We start from the raw sequence: 15,712 nt of genomic DNA, 5'->3' as shown, positions 1-15,712 counted from the left end.
TTACAGAAGGCACTATGCTTTGAATACTTCATACATTTTTTCGTATTACGTGCATTTTGTGCAATTCTGCGCTTTCAAATTTCTTATAAACGCATAAAAGCCGAGTCTATTAATAGTCGATTAAAATCGAGTAAAAAATTATTCTTACAGAATAATCTTGAACCGGGTCTATAGAATTATTGATACGCCTATGAATAATGTCGCGCGTGCCCTTCTTCGACATTAACAGTCGGACTCGATTAAATCACTAAAATCTATAACATTCGTTTAGATAAAATTTAACTCCAGGTTTTTTTCCATAGGAATCCCCTTTTCGAAAAACGGCAAATGTAACTCATAAATAGAAACTGTGTTACATAGCAGTTAGTGTATGTGTGCGCAATCGCATATCAATGCGCAGCCTATACGTGATACCGACTAACTGCATTATGACATTTGCTTTGCTCCGATGAATAATCATTTAGATTAGCCGCTGATTTTTACTCGATTGGATATGCAATATGTCAGAGTATCTTTAATTCATCTTAATCTGCATTTAATTCGTTTGAATCAATCGATCATACAAATACACCGCGCTTTCACGCGGCGCGCTGTTCGAAATTGTCGAAGAGTGAGAGATTGTAAATAACTGACCAATCATGCACAAATATAATTACTAGATTGCGGATTTTTATACATCTATGGGAAGTCTGATGATGCAAAAATACATCATAACGCACAATGTATATAATGTGCACAAAAATATAAAATATCCAAAATAGGATATTTATTATAATATTTGATAGTAGATGAAACAAATTTCTATTTAAATTAGAAATTTGATTGGAATTTTATCTCTTTAGTTATGTTCATAAAAATATAAAAATGCATAAAAATCCGCAGTCTAGTGATTACTATTATCGTAACAAAAACGAATAACCTGTATGAGATCTTCCTAAAACAACTAAATATGTTTACACCCAATGACAAAAATGTTATATTTTAAATAAACTTTCGCTGCACGTTTAACCTTCTGACAGGTGTAGGAAATATGTAAATGTAAAACTTACTTGGCAACAAATTTTGAGATCGATAATAAATAATCGGCAATGAGGATTCTTCCGCCATCATTATGGAATATCTCTTGGAAAAAATGGAATTGTATTCGTCCTCTTCCTGCCACTCCATACTTTTGCGAAGTACACGCCAAAGTTTTAGAGTTTTAATCGCGGGAAAATCTGTCGACTGTATCCCGAGATACGGTTTCCACGGGCGTAAATTATTTGCTCTTTACTCCAGAATGTCGTAAATTTTTTCAACCACGTTTCATAACAACTGAAGATCAGATTATAGTTCTTCAATTACAGAGAGAACAATATACGATTTTTCTCTTATAAGAATCTAGTAAGAGAAAAAGTGCCCATAAATTGTAACACTTATAGATTGTAATGTGGAATAATGATTAATTTGATTACGTGAAAATTATTTATATTCAAAAAAAAAGGATGGTCAAAAAATACCAAATTCGTGTTCCTTCAGACATCTAAAATCCTAGTTAGGCATCAGGCAAATAAAGGTACAACCAATATTTTATCGAAAAAACGTCATCTAAATAAAAAAAGGATGAAATATAGCGGCAATTCTTCGTATTTAATACATTCCCTCTTGTTTCAAAAGTAAGTTACAGTATAACTATAAAAACATATTTCATGGAATATTTGCCTTAATTTGTCGCGTTTTATTAATTAACAATTTGAGCAATATGTTTTTATAAATCGTTTGGAAGTTATCATCATTCGAAGTCAGAAAGTTCTAATTCGTCTTTCGAAACACCGTCGGCTTCATCTACATTTCCTCCAACTTTCCCATCATATTTATTATAAATAATTGTACTCTTATGATAACTTAGAACTTATAGAATGACATCTTATTAGGATTTTAGAGGCCTGAAAAGATACAGATTCGTCATTGTTTGTTGACCGCCCCCCAGTTTTTAAAACATGATCAATGTGCGTATCGTACTCGTGATTGACCTAATGCTGCGCATTGTGACGCAGGACGCAGTGCTGTTAAAGCTGTGTGTCTGTTGCTTGACAGTTTAAAGATGATGACCTCTTCGGAAATCGAGGTAGAGAACTTGAGTGAAAAGAATGTGGAAGATTCTGCAATTTTAGAAGTAAGCACAATGGCAGTCGGCGGTGTTATTAAGCAGGAAAGCCGCGATGTCGATTTTCTTTCGAATTGTAGCACGTCCGTCGAGGGTTCTGTGGTGAGGATATAACCTGTAATATCTTTGACAGTCACTGCATTACAACGATACAGAAATAAAAATCACGAGTTTTGCATAATGTCTTACTGTATACAGTTAATAGCTTTAATTATTTACGTTTAGTATCGTGTTTTATTTAATGCAACTTTTATTTCCAGATAGCTTCTCCCTCCATTGACAGTTTCTCTACTCTACCAGAGCAAGAAATATCAGATTTTCAAACAGATTCTAGAGATCTACAAGTAAAAGTAGACAATCCTCAGAAGCATCTTGAAACGCTTGAAACTTATATTACTTTTCGTATAACAACAAAAGTAAGTTTTATTTCAAGTTTATAGTTATATATCTGTAGAGGACGATAAACCAGCATTGATAAAGAGCATTGATAGAATGATAAACTTTTTGCATCATTTTAGTCCATGAGACCAGAATTTGAGGAAGGAGAATACATTGTCAGGAGACGTTACAATGATTTTATTTGGTTGCGACAAAAATTAGTGGATTTATATCCTACACATATCATACCAGTGAGCCATTATATATTTTTGAACCATATTAACTCTATGTTTACTTACTTATCCCCAGGATAGTTTCATAACTTATGAGAATGATTAAATATTAATATTATTATTACAGCCAATGCCTGGAAAACATACGTTACTTGCTCAGTTAGATCGTTATTCCAAAGAATTTATCATAGCACGCATGAAGTTGTTACATGTATTTCTTAACAGAGTTGTGAATCATCCAATTCTCAGTTGTGACAAAAATCTGTACATTTTTCTGACTACTAAACCTGCAGTAAGAATATTTTTGTCTCTTATATATTTATTTCTTCAATATACTTTTGAATATTGTACTTCCATATTTTTTAGGAATTTCTTATACATCGTAAAAATCGTGGAAATGTTCTTGTTAAAATGACTGATTCTCTACAAAATATCGCAAGTACATATACCATGAAACAGCGTCATTTTGAATTTGAGCAAATTCGGGATTATTGTACAGCTCTTAGCGAAAAATTAGCAACTGTAGATAAAATAAATCATCGTATACATAAGGAAAGGCAAGGTATAACCAAAGATTAGTTGACTCGTTATATTAATTACTTTTTATTATGATCTCAATTAAATTATGTTTTATTAGACTACTTGCTGGAATTGCATCAATTACATCCAATTTTCACCTTATGGGCAACTTCAGAGCCAGAATTAGCTTCCTTTCTGTTAGCTATTGCTAAAGCAATAGAATGTAATGCAGTGGCTCATCAGAAACTCTTAGAAAACGTAACGAACGAGGAACGAGAATACATTTCATATGTAGATGCAGTTAGAAATGCTTTATCCCGACGGGACTCAATGCAAATTGAATACGAAATGACCGTTGAAGAATTAGCAAAGAAAAGATTAGAGAAAGATCAGGTGCACTTTACATTTTGTTTTTAAATGTAGTTATTATTAATAAATTGCGATATTTTATGATACTAATTATTCAAATAGCTAATGGGTCTTACAAGCGGTAATTCTTCAACCCAAAATTGGGGTGGATCACTTTGGAAGGCAGAATCCCGTGACGAAAAATTAGAAAGACTCGGACAAACTATTCCACGACTAGCAAAGCAAACAGAATTATTGCAAGATCGTGTAGAATGTGCGAACGAAAATCTCCGAAGTGATTTACAAAGGTGGAACGTTGAAAAGCAAATGGATTTGAAAAATATGTTAATTTCAATGGCAGATCGACAAATTCGACATTATCAGCAGTGTATGAGTGCATGGGAAGAAATTCTCACTGGTTTGAAACTGGATGGAATAGGATCCGAAGTTAGCGTAGGACCACCTATCAAGATTCCCGTTTGAATTCTATAATCTTTCACTTTCGTACATACAGATAGTAATTATCTTATGCATTTATAAAGGTAAGAAACTTAAAGCCATCCTTCGCCAGTAATGACAAATATTTTATTGCATTTAAGAAACTGACCTTTCCAGTTTCATTGTCGCTGCTTCAGCGAATTAAATAACTTTATCTCTCAAATCTTAAATGTTTTTTGTAGAAAGTACAATCGGTACTTATATACATTACAATACAGTGATTAGTCGCACACGTTGTGCACATTTATATATGTATTTCAGTTTTCCAGATATAAAAAGGTTTATGGTAAAATGACTTTATAATACAACACGGTTACGCGAAGTTAACGCGAAAACGTAAATAAATGTATTTAATTCTACAAATCTAACTAGAGCAAATTTTAGCATAAAAAATTAATTAAGAAGTATGTTGAGATATATTTTTCCTTTGCTAATTAATTTTGGGACCAAGTACTAAATAATTTGTTGCTAGTTATTCCATTTCTTTGAGACCATATACAATACATTCATTGACAATCAGTTCTTAGTTACTTATATCTGGTAATTACCAAAGTTTATCTATAATATATAGATAATCAATATATAGCGCTAGAATATAATTTACAAAGTTCAAGCAAACTGCTTGTAATATTCGTTGTATTATTATTCAGTACCTTTAGTCTACGTCATTAAGTTTTGAACAATCCATTATAGCGGCACTTAACAATCAACTTATTTAGGTAGTCTCGTGAAAAAAGCACAGTAAGAATCTATACAACGTGTTACATCTGTTGCTATTCACGCTTGGAATTAATAATTTTTTGAAATAGTATCATAAGTGTATGGGGTATGTTTCCAATACATTCAGTATATTGTACACGCTATCTTATTGATGATGAAACTCATAGATTTGTAACACTAAATAAATTATTGTTTGCGACATATCGTTTAGTCGATAATTATTTACTCAATCGAAGAGTAATTTGGCATCGGTGTTATGTAAAATTCCACCAGGTTATCCAAATCATAAAGTCTAGTTATAGATTCGCCTAAAAAATATATCATGTATTTTTTATTTTTTAAAATAATGTTTACTTCATTTGGAACGCTTACCTGCCAAAGTCATTTCATTATGCAAAAATCGTACTGTGTGCGCATATGGTTGTTGTATCTTTTCCCTTAATTTTGGCGCTAAACGTCTGGTCGGGTTCCATAATGGACTACGAAAATTTGGAACGTTCATACAATTTGGCTTCCACGATTCGGTTTTTACTTCTTCCAATGGTAATATATCAGTTATCCTATATTGGCTTGTATTAATGTTCCATGTGAATTTGCATCCCACTTCATACTGTGTTCTCTCTTGAGAGCTATATTTCACCAAAATAAGTATTTGAGGTATAATGAAAATTCTTGAACATAAACTAGTACGAACCATTGAGTTTGACTACTAATTTCACTAGCCTGTATCTTCATTATTAATAGACAGATAATGTCACCACTTAACGCACACACATCTATTATTTCTATATCATAATCACTACAATGCCAATATTTCTTCTTAAATCTCATACAAATCCAGTCTGCAATATGATGAGAGAACGTTTCAATATCGAAACTTAATTGATTTATCGAAACGCATGGTACTATCTAAAAATTCGATAATTGTTTAAATTTATCTTATCAATTGTTGAATAAAATCATTCAAATTTTAAGCATAATACCAATTTTTCAGCTTTGCTATTGCTAATCATTTGCATTTGAACATAACCAGATCCATGGACATGCATAGGAAGCACACATTGGTAACTCACATATCCTCCTGTTTCCTCATCTGTAAAATGTATATATATATGAATGCTTATGCTTGTTTGTTTTTATTTTAATTACCAAAAAATAATAGAAATTATAATATACCTTCAACATCTGTAATAACTGATATCATTTCATCATCAAGTTCTATGTAACTTCTCTTGAAATGTGCAGTGCATTTTATACTAGGATACTGTAAATTTATTTTTGGAACTAATGGCGAGGAATTAACAGAATGCTTATTAGAACGATCTCTACTTATGCCTCCATTGGATAGTTGATTCTGATTCAATGGACGTAGCACATTTTTTTCCGCTAATAAATTAAAATAACATTATTGACTTCATCTATCAATAAGATCGAAGTGCCCCCTCGATATGGACAATTCAGTTTACCTGAATCAATGATTAAATCATTCGACAAACCAATATCCTGAGTAACGCTGAAATCATCCGTTTCACTCTGATCGGAATCCACCCAATGCTTCTTACCGTTTGGCAGTGCGGGTGACATTGTAGGAGAGGACGATATCTGATGTATTGAACAGCCACGATGTTTAAATTGATCCCGTATATGCTTGAAAGGAACTATGTTCTCGGCATCCTCAGTTTCATCGCAGAACTCGTACTTCTTATCAGCAAGTCTTCGTTTCCGGAATGAGCTAAGCTTTTCACAAGTCTCTTGCGCCTCGTCCGTAAATTCATACGCCTTTTCAGCTTCGAGGATAAGCTTATGCGTAGCTCTTGTCCTCGACTGCGTCGAACTCACAATGGGAGGAGGAGAATGTAAATTAGATCTTTTGCGTGGACTTGGATGACGAAAGGATCGTGACACAGGAGGTGACATTAACCGCGAAGAACATGAAGAGGATGGACTTATAGAGACCGAATGAAGAGGAGAATTAACAGAACTGACATTGCTGTCCTTTGAAGCGCCAGGTTGAGGAGAATTAGAACGTTGACTGCGCGTGCTTTTATGACTAGACTCTGAATTCCGGGTTCTCAAGATGTCTGAGGGTGGTGTGAGAATTGGCGAAGACCATGTCATAGTTTTGAGATCGGAAGGAAGTCTTTGTGGTGTAGACCGTGGGGAACACGAGGGATGCTTCACTAGTGTGATCAGATCACTACCAATATTGAGTTCCTGGGACATGTCCTCACAGAAGTCCTGTAAGATTTTGTCTCTGACAGAAATCGCTTGCTGTTCGGTTCGTGAGATCGGACTACTGTTTCGACATTTACACTCGATGCTGTCGGAACACTCGCACGGCTTAACACCTACGACATCAGCAGACTTATTTATATCACAGGCACAGTCGCTTTGATTGCTGCTTGAGGTATTTAATGAATCACGACCTAACTTATCATCTAATTTAATTGGTTCTTCTAAAAAGTCATGTTCTATACTCGACTCGCATCGCGGCGATTGATCCACCGCGCATTCGGGTGTGCCTATTTTCTCGTCGGAACTCTCATAACGTTCCACTGTCTTTGTGTAATCCAATTCTTCAACATCACTCATGTCTAACGGCACTGTGTCGGGAATTACAGTATCCTGTTTATCGCTAGACTTCTGGTTTTTTGATTTTGGAATGTCCAAGTCCACCCTGAGCACATGTAAAAAGTTGCCTGTGTTAACTACCACATGATTCCAGTAATTCAAACAGACAGTAGCACGGAACCTAGGATATGGAGAAATTACTTCATAGGTGGTATGGACAGTGAGTCCATGTTGAAGACAATTACACCGTACACAACCATCCCAGTTTGCTGCAAGCTCTGTAAAAAATCAAACAAATATTTTTTAATTTACTGCAATGCATTTTATACATGTAATGTTATATTACCTTCACCTTCTTCTTCATAGGATGCTGCTACTTTTAAACAGTCCTTACAATTTTCAAGAGATGGTACTGTAGTTATTGTTAAGTACGCTCTATCTGTTGGTTGAAGGTGTAGCCAATTTGTACTAGAAATTTATGTTTATTAATTACTTTCACTTACTTCATAAATTACTTAATTTACTTTGTAAATTTGAAGACTTATCTGATAAATAAAATAATTAAATGAAATCTTACCAAAGACCATGTATCACTAGTTTATTCCTCTCCAGTGGCCATTGAGATATAACAATACTAAGTTCTCTGTAGATAGTGTAATTACCAAAAAGCGTGACTTCTGCAACTTTACGTGCAACATGATTTGGAGTAAAGGCCCACCAATGTAACAAGTATTTGTACAAAGAGGTAGTGCCACTCACATCCATGGTATATGTGTATGTAAGTAAAAACTGACCACATTGTGTCAATCCCATTACAATGTGTCTTCAATAATAATAATTATTGTTATTACAAGATTCTCAATGAATGAACATTTTCTCATTTTACTACATTTCCTCGTGATATAAATTTACGCATGTAATAAACATACCCTGCTTCAAGTGCTGATTTTGGGATTACATGTAATAATGGTAAGTGTCTCCATGAAGGTACAGTAGCAAACAGTCTTTCTTCTGAGGCATAGTTGTGCGCTGATAAACAACCTCTGATCTGTAAAAATTAATATTTTTTTATAATACCCTCATCGTTCTTCCTCTCTAATTAACAAATTTTAATAGATCACTGTTGCTCTTATATTTTTTAATTTCTATTTCTTATAGGTATCATGTAATCATTAATTCATTTAATTTACAGTAGAGAACAAACAAGAGAGATTAAAAAACTTTATGAGCAAGAACAAAAGCACATTTTTTCTTGCATCCATAAAATATTAAGCACTATGTATCATTTAACAACAAGCATACAACACCGAGGAACGATTTAAATTTTCTTCCTGGACATGTCTTAATTGTTTTCCTTTTTTTTTCACATTATCACAGAATTTTGGCAGTTATTTAGGGTCTGTCAATTTCATTAACGCTCGTAGTAAGTTGAAGGTTAAGCAACATTACCTCTCTTAAAAATAGCTTCTGTAAGAAATGTCTTTTACTGCGTCGATGAGACAGGCATGGTTTCTGACCTACTATCACGTATTCCGATTTTTCGGAAGTAATATCAGAGAACCATTCATAGCAACAATCTGAGGTAGTATCGGAAGACGATGCGTCCGCCATTTTTAAATAACCCTACTGAGATACTATACGCATACGCGTGAGTATTGAAAGGATTGGAAAATACGTTTCACTCCGGTTTACGAAGCTCTGCCACATGGGTGCACTAGTCGAGTTGTTTGTTATGCTTCCTTTAAAAGAAGTATCAATTTAATGTGATGTGGTTTGAAAATCACTTGCAGTTCAAAAGAATTTTGATAGACGAATAAAACATTGGAATTCCATTATAGTTTTTAACTTTACATCGATATCATGTCATCGAACAAAAATATGCAGCATCTTCATAACTCATAGTGGTTAAATAATTTTGTTACTACTTATTATCAAATTATCGAAATTTATAATATATATTAAAAAGATATGGACATCACGTTGGATGATAGATTGAATGTATTACAACAAATAAGTCAACGAAAACTTGTTGAAATACTGGACGCAATTCCCGGAACCAAAGACTTAGTGATAGAGCAGAAACTTATGAAAATTTTGGACAGTTTTGTAGGAGTTTCTGTACTCAAGTAATTATTTTAAATTAATGTGGCATGTTACTTTTTGAACAGATATTAAATGATATTATTTTTGACTTAGACGTTATGGCGTTGAAAAGATTTATAAAATGGAGCAAGGCTTGAAGCTTTCAAATTCTCAACACATCTTTTTGGTTTCAAGTGATTTGATTGCTTGCAAAAGGGTACTAGATCAAATACAGTCAGAAATTCCTTCAAATATTAAACCACATGTACAACCATATCATCATATTCTAGTTACTCCATCTGTACCCACTGTTCTTAATTCAATAATCGAAGAAGAAGGTGAATATTTTATTATGCAATTAAATAATCAATAGTTGTCTCAGTTCCATTAGGGTAAGAATGCAAATGTTTGTTTAGGATTATCTGGATTAGTTACATTACAAACATTATCTTGGGAATTTATAAGATTAGATGGGAACATCTTATCTTTAGAAAACTGTATGTTTATTGATCTTTACTATCACAAAGATACTACATTACTGCCAGCATTAGGACGTAGCTTATGGTCACTGCAACTTATACTTGGTTCACCCAAATTGACACTTTCCTTTGGAAAGTATAGTCAGCAAATGTTCAAAATTATGGAGTCAATGAAACACTGTTTAGGCTCCTCTAATATAGAAAATGAAATAGGAGCTTTAATTATAATGGACAGAAATTATGATTTAGTTACGCCACTTTTAACCCCTGTAACTTACGCTGGATTATTACACGAAGTAGTGGAAATAAATGTTGGTACAGGTATTTTGGGCAAATCTCAAGTTAAGCTAGATCCAGATAAAGATCAAATTTACGGGGAAGTAAGAGATACACCATGCAGCGAAGTTTTTCCAATTTTACATGGGAAAGCGAAATCTTTAAAATGTATGTTCTTATATATTTCTTTTATTAATTTATTTTTCATAAAAGTTAGCAGTATTTTTAATGGTTCATATCAGTGGAACAGAATGCGATACAAACAATGAAGTTATCCGAAATGGAAAGATATGTAGCGACGAGATTACAAAAAACTAGAGATCTAACGCGACAACTTGCTTTTCATATTTCTGCTTGCCAGCTAATAGCAGACACATTAAGTTCTGACTTTCAAACCTTGCAAAAAATAGAGAAATGTATGCTTGAGTGCAGAGAGAGGAAAGAGTGTTTGAGTCATATTGAGAGATATGTAGGTATGTAAATTCTTTTAATAGACAACACTATCTTTTTTCAGATGATTTTATTCATCGCGATCTTACAACTCATTTTTCAGACGATCATCCACTAAGAACCTTACGTTTATTATGTTTATTATCGATTACAAGCGACGGAATTACCCAAAATGAACTGGATTCTATACAAAAACTTTATCTTCATGCTCACGGTTATAAACACATACCGTTATTTTATAAATTGCATAGTATAAGTTTATTGAAGTATAGGTCAGAAAATATTTTACACAAATTACCAAATTGGAACAGTGAATGGAATAATAATGCACAGAAGTTAAAGCTGTTACCCAGTTACTACAAGCAAATGGAGCAAAAAAGCCGTTCGTGTGCAAGTTACGTATTCAATAATGTTTACGTACCACTAATCGTTAGTAATATTATTAATTAAATTAGTTTACTTGATAATGTTTAATATTGAATGGAGTTGACAAAAATTCACATCTCTATAGGCTCAAATATTAAATATTGTTGTGAATCAAGAAAAGGATACTAAGAGTCTTGACGAGTTAACAAATTTATCAAACTGCGTCATAAGTGGCCAACGTGGTTCATTATTACCAAAAATGGTAGTGATATGTATCATTGGTGGTATTACCTATGCCGAAATAACTGCTTGCCGGTTTATAGAAAAATCGACTGGGATTCGACTTGTACTAACCTCGGATAATATAATAACAGGTAATAAATTGCTGGAGAAGGTGCAAGATATATGAACATCTTAAAGATGATAATCAAAAATTTGTAACATTTATATATAAAGTAATTATATGTAAATAGTAGCAAACATGGAAGTATAAATATACACTAAAATAGTGATTAATTATTTATATACTGTTATTTTCAACATTATTCACATGAGTGTGTATACACGGTACAATGATAATCCACTGTTAAACACCCACATAAACAATATTCAATGTTCCCTGATTTTTAATAATTTCGATTTTCTTCTCGATTACGATCCCGATCACGGTCCCGTCTCTGACGGCCCCAATCTTGTCCCTGTCGATTATAATTTTGCCTATCACGGAAGTTTCCTTGATTTCCTCTTGAGAAGAAGTTTCCTGTGACGTAAGACGTTCATCATCATCAGTATTTTACAATCATATACAATACAAATCATTTTACAATTTTACAATTATTTAAAATTACTTAAAGTTTTCATAGCTTACCTTGTTTCATTTCGAAAATACGTTCATTAGAATCCACGAAATTGTTTACTTTATCGGTAAGCTGCAATGCTAGAGATTGTAAACGACTTGGTTCGCTGCGATGCATCACAACCGTTTCTGTTGGATCATCCAAAGATGCCATAAGTTCCTCGTTGATAATCATTTTACTAATGATGGAATGAACAACAGGTCGCTTCAGTTGAAACATCTCTGCCAATTTTGGCATAGAAATCGAATCATAGACGTGGGAATACGTGAACAAGTACGTTCTTAAAGCCTCTTCTTTGATTAATCTTGTGAGCATGTCACGAACTTTGTCCGCTTGGTAAAAGAGGTCCCAAACTTTAGCATTCATTTTTTCGTTAATGATAAAATTATTGCAAGCCAACCAATTTCCATTGCGCATCGCTTTTGCTGCCGCGACAACGTGTTCTCTCATAGATTCTGGAGGTCCAACCAAAGACTGACGTTCACTTGATCTCAACTGTTGATAAAATGTCTTGGAAATCATTCTTCTCCTCGCATCAAATTCATGTGCAGCCATGTACGGAATTTCAATGAGCATGGCAGAAACTAAATAAACACACTCAAGGAGTTCCAAATTGATATGCATATGGAATGGCATTTGCCTTTGTTTTTCGATTTTTTCTTGTTCTTTGCTCCGTTCATGTTGTCTTTGAGGAAGAAGACCTTGTGCCAAGAGTTCCTTTACTTTACCAGTCACCATTAAATCAACTAAACAATTGTGTGCGTCTTTAATATTCGCGTGACGGAATGCACATAAACCCAGATGAGCAATAGTTCTGTTGTATAAAATCTGTAATTGGAAATAGAGGGGAAAAAATTTATAAGAATATGGAAAAGCATAATTTCATTATAAAGGATACAAACTTGTGTAGCTGGATCGGAATGCTGAATGGTTTCTTGTAAATGGGACATCAGAATAAGATCACGTGCTTGAAACCAGTTATCGTGAAGAGCATGATGATAAACATGAGAAAGAATCGCACGAGTTCTAAGTCTGTCTGTCCCGTCATGAGCATAAACGTATTTACAAAGCTTCTCCATAACTTGCACAGATGTTGCAACGTCTAGACCAAGTTCTCCCTGAATATGTATATATTATATTCTTAGATTTTTATCTGTAAAATATTAATTATATACTTACTTCTTTTTGTTTAAGAACATTTGGATCAAATTTATAATATAGATGTTCAATTTTACGTAGGTATACGCGGCAAAGTTCAGAAACTGTGCCTTGCCTTTCTAAATATTCTTGAACTTTATCTATTATCATGGATACTTGTTTCTCATCTTTCAACCTAAAAAGATGGTGAATATTTTCGTCTACATTTTTAATTTACTAATTTATTTAAATATATATACATACCTTTCTACATATTCATTACTGTGTGGATCGCATTCCTTTAATAACTTAGTAAATTCCTCATCTAAACGTTCTACTAACGTTAGCACACATCCATGTATTTTATAAGGCGGAGTTTCGTACTCTTCTGCATCCTCAGATACCACTTCAGCGATAACCATATCTTTCGTGTTCAAAAGCATATCAAGCATTTCTGTGATACGTTCTAGTATCCTGCAAAAAAATAATTTATTAATTCATAAATTGGGATGGTTTCATATTCTAAAAATTTAGAATATAATACCTACTTTGACCAATATTCAGGTTTCATTGCATCTGATACTTTTGGGTTGTAATCGAAAATAGAGGACACGATAGAAAATTTAATTTTTACAGCTACTGCTGGTCCAAGATTATGAGTATCGGCTATGGATTGCAGTTCGTGTAAAAGTTCAATTTGTTCCCTTCGATCGGTACGTTTTTTACCGCGAGCCGCGATGATCTCAGAAAGTTTCTTCAAGACAGCAGCAACATTAATTTCTGCATCCTTCGCAAACATTTTCGGCTTTTCGGATGGAATGGCTACACCGCCTTTGACAGTTTCCCATTCACCTTCTTCGTCGTCTTCATCTTTCTTCTTTTTCCGTTCCTTTTCTTTACGTTCCTTTCGCTGTTCCTTTCGTTTTGTCTTGTCTTCTTCTTCCTCTTTATCTGTCACTCTATTTCAGAATATGCCAATGTTAATATTACATTAATTAATTATTACTTTCATCTATTTGTGTGAATGAGTTAAACATACTTTTTGATAAACCGTTCACGTATATTTTGATATTGACCTTCATCCTCACTACTTGTACTCTCGCTATCTGAAGAACTACCCCAGTCAGATTCACTTTCACTACCTTCTTCTCCATCAGCTATGCTTTTCTGTAAAAGTATAATCTTGTTAATATCAAGAAAAGGAAGTCACAAAATATTTTATTACATATAACAAACCTTAAATTTAGAAGTATCTGGTTCACTTGCTTCTGATCCAGCCTTTTTGAAAGGAACTGCACTGTCTTCCTCTTCCTCAGATTCTATAACTTCCTCAGCTAGATTTTAAACAATGATTAATTTTTATTTTAAATAATTAAATTAGAACATCAGTAAATATTATTGAATTACTATTGAATTGAAATATTATTGAATACTATCAGTGAAATTGACTCACGTTTTTCTTCCTCCTCATCATCATCCTGATCTGGATTTTCTCTGAATTTTGCTATATCTTCTTCAAAATCTTTATTATATTTACGCAGTTTCTGACGCAATGAAGTCAATGACTTTGAATTGTTTTTTGACATATTTTTGCGACCCTCACGATCTTCCCATACTTCATTGATAAAATCTTCCATTTCTACTAAACATCTGATGTAAAAACGTGGTGTTTGACCACCTTCTTCCTTTGCTATTACAGGCAGAGCTTTTTGATAAGCACGCATTAAATCCTCGAAACCTATAGTTACAATATAAATGATTTTAATTAAATGAATACTTTATGAATAATTTATATTTGTTTAATATCATTAAACTTTGTAAGCACTTACTGGACAACATGCTACTCATATCTTTGATCTTTTTATAATTTCTTATGAGCTTGATGAGATTTGCAATCTCTTCGTATCTTTTTTCTTTGGTTGATCGTACAACCCTCTTAGTTTCTTCTTCTTCATCACTGAACTGAAAAAATTTTACATTATGTTAATTCAAATTTTGTATGTTTGCCACAGTATAAAAAAGGAAATAATGAAATATTATAATGTTTAAATTTACAGTAAAAGCTGTAGTCGGTGCTCGTTGAACCTGCTCCTCCTCGGAAGCACTATCAGATTCAGAATCTGATCCAGTAGCAAAGAAACGACTCATGTTTAGAAAAATACTGTGTCAGAAAAAAGGAACAAATTTAGTAAATGTTTAATACTTGAAAAGGTGGTATATAAATGTATATACTTTATTATTAATAAAAATTTTTACATATATTTATTTATAAAATTTTATAATATAATATGATAATAATAAAATTGAAATTTGAACTGTGCATGTAATAAGAAAATCTGTTCTGTATATGCGATAATTTTTAAGCACATGGTGCAATAGTTTGATTAGTATTAGTTTATGTTGAGCACGCATTGCTATTAACAAAAATGATGTAAAAGTATATAATTTTATTTATTCATTTATAAACTTACGTATTACAAAATTGATCGTTTTTTTCGCTTCAAATGGTTAAACTGCCACAGGTTAGAATGACAACGCCATTAAAGGCTGATACATCATAAAATTGCTGTGATGAAAGGTGTTCCAAAAAAAATGGTGGAAAGTTTTCAAATTCTCCTTGATGTTTTTTTTTATTCAAATTATTATTAGGAC

General features: G+C 33.1%; 4 protein-coding genes across 6 annotated transcripts; 2 read left to right on the top strand and 2 right to left on the bottom strand.

Moving 5' to 3' along the window:
* The first annotated feature begins 2,008 nt into the window (after nt 1-2,008).
* LOC117236552 (sorting nexin-30-like) lies at nt 2,009-5,043 on the top strand. Of its 2 annotated transcripts, XR_004493877.1 has the most exons (8): nt 2,009-2,248; nt 2,407-2,562; nt 2,665-2,775; nt 2,885-3,049; nt 3,124-3,319; nt 3,395-3,669; nt 3,748-4,166; nt 4,384-5,043. XR_004493877.1 is itself a non-coding variant. In XM_033499613.1 (7 exons), the coding sequence occupies exons 1-7, from the start codon at nt 2,084-2,086 to the stop codon at nt 4,105-4,107; spliced, it is 1,428 nt and encodes a 475-aa protein (XP_033355504.1). In that variant the 5' UTR covers nt 2,009-2,083; the 3' UTR covers nt 4,108-5,043. The 2 variants fall into 2 exon arrangements, 1 of the variants encoding a protein (XP_033355504.1); XM_033499613.1 differs by having other exon boundaries at nt 3,748-5,043.
* Nucleotides 4,584-9,059, bottom strand: LOC117236548. 2 transcript variants are annotated; one of them, XM_033499608.1, is made up of 10 exons: nt 8,863-9,059; nt 8,343-8,461; nt 7,991-8,236; nt 7,760-7,881; nt 6,309-7,691; nt 6,019-6,228; nt 5,826-5,935; nt 5,537-5,751; nt 5,215-5,471; nt 4,584-5,150 (listed from the first exon to the last, which is right to left on the bottom strand). In XM_033499608.1, exons 1-10 carry the CDS (start codon nt 9,022-9,024, stop codon nt 5,065-5,067), a joined length of 2,910 nt encoding a protein of 969 aa, XP_033355499.1. In that variant the 5' UTR covers nt 9,025-9,059; the 3' UTR covers nt 4,584-5,064. The 2 variants fall into 2 exon arrangements, with proteins under 2 accessions (XP_033355499.1, XP_033355500.1); XM_033499609.1 differs by having other exon boundaries at nt 7,766-7,881.
* Nucleotides 9,043-11,589, top strand: LOC117236550 (vacuolar protein sorting-associated protein 33B). The gene is made up of 6 exons (XM_033499611.1): nt 9,043-9,539; nt 9,610-9,833; nt 9,912-10,418; nt 10,493-10,723; nt 10,804-11,129; nt 11,212-11,589. Exons 1-6 carry the CDS (start codon nt 9,382-9,384, stop codon nt 11,473-11,475), a joined length of 1,710 nt encoding a protein of 569 aa, XP_033355502.1. The 5' UTR covers nt 9,043-9,381; the 3' UTR covers nt 11,476-11,589.
* On the bottom strand, nt 11,488-15,662 carry LOC117236549 (eukaryotic translation initiation factor 3 subunit C). The gene is made up of 12 exons (XM_033499610.1): nt 15,532-15,662; nt 15,116-15,221; nt 14,890-15,022; nt 14,514-14,798; nt 14,297-14,394; nt 14,100-14,227; nt 13,609-14,019; nt 13,325-13,534; nt 13,103-13,256; nt 12,826-13,041; nt 11,935-12,751; nt 11,488-11,826 (listed from the first exon to the last, which is right to left on the bottom strand). The coding sequence occupies exons 2-12, from the start codon at nt 15,206-15,208 to the stop codon at nt 11,693-11,695; spliced, it is 2,679 nt and encodes an 892-aa protein (XP_033355501.1). The 5' UTR covers nt 15,209-15,221; nt 15,532-15,662; the 3' UTR covers nt 11,488-11,692.
* Nucleotides 15,663-15,712: the final 50 nt, after the last annotated feature.

Source organism: Bombus vosnesenskii, unplaced genomic scaffold, assembly GCF_011952255.1.
Source record: "Bombus vosnesenskii isolate JDL3184/JDL3185 unplaced genomic scaffold, Bvos_JDL3184-5_v1.1 scf7180000013349, whole genome shotgun sequence".
Classification (NCBI taxonomy): Eukaryota; Metazoa; Arthropoda; class Insecta; order Hymenoptera; family Apidae; genus Bombus; species Bombus vosnesenskii.
The sequence above is the reverse complement of the archived record's forward strand: the minus strand, read 5'-3'. Positions and strand labels throughout refer to the sequence as shown.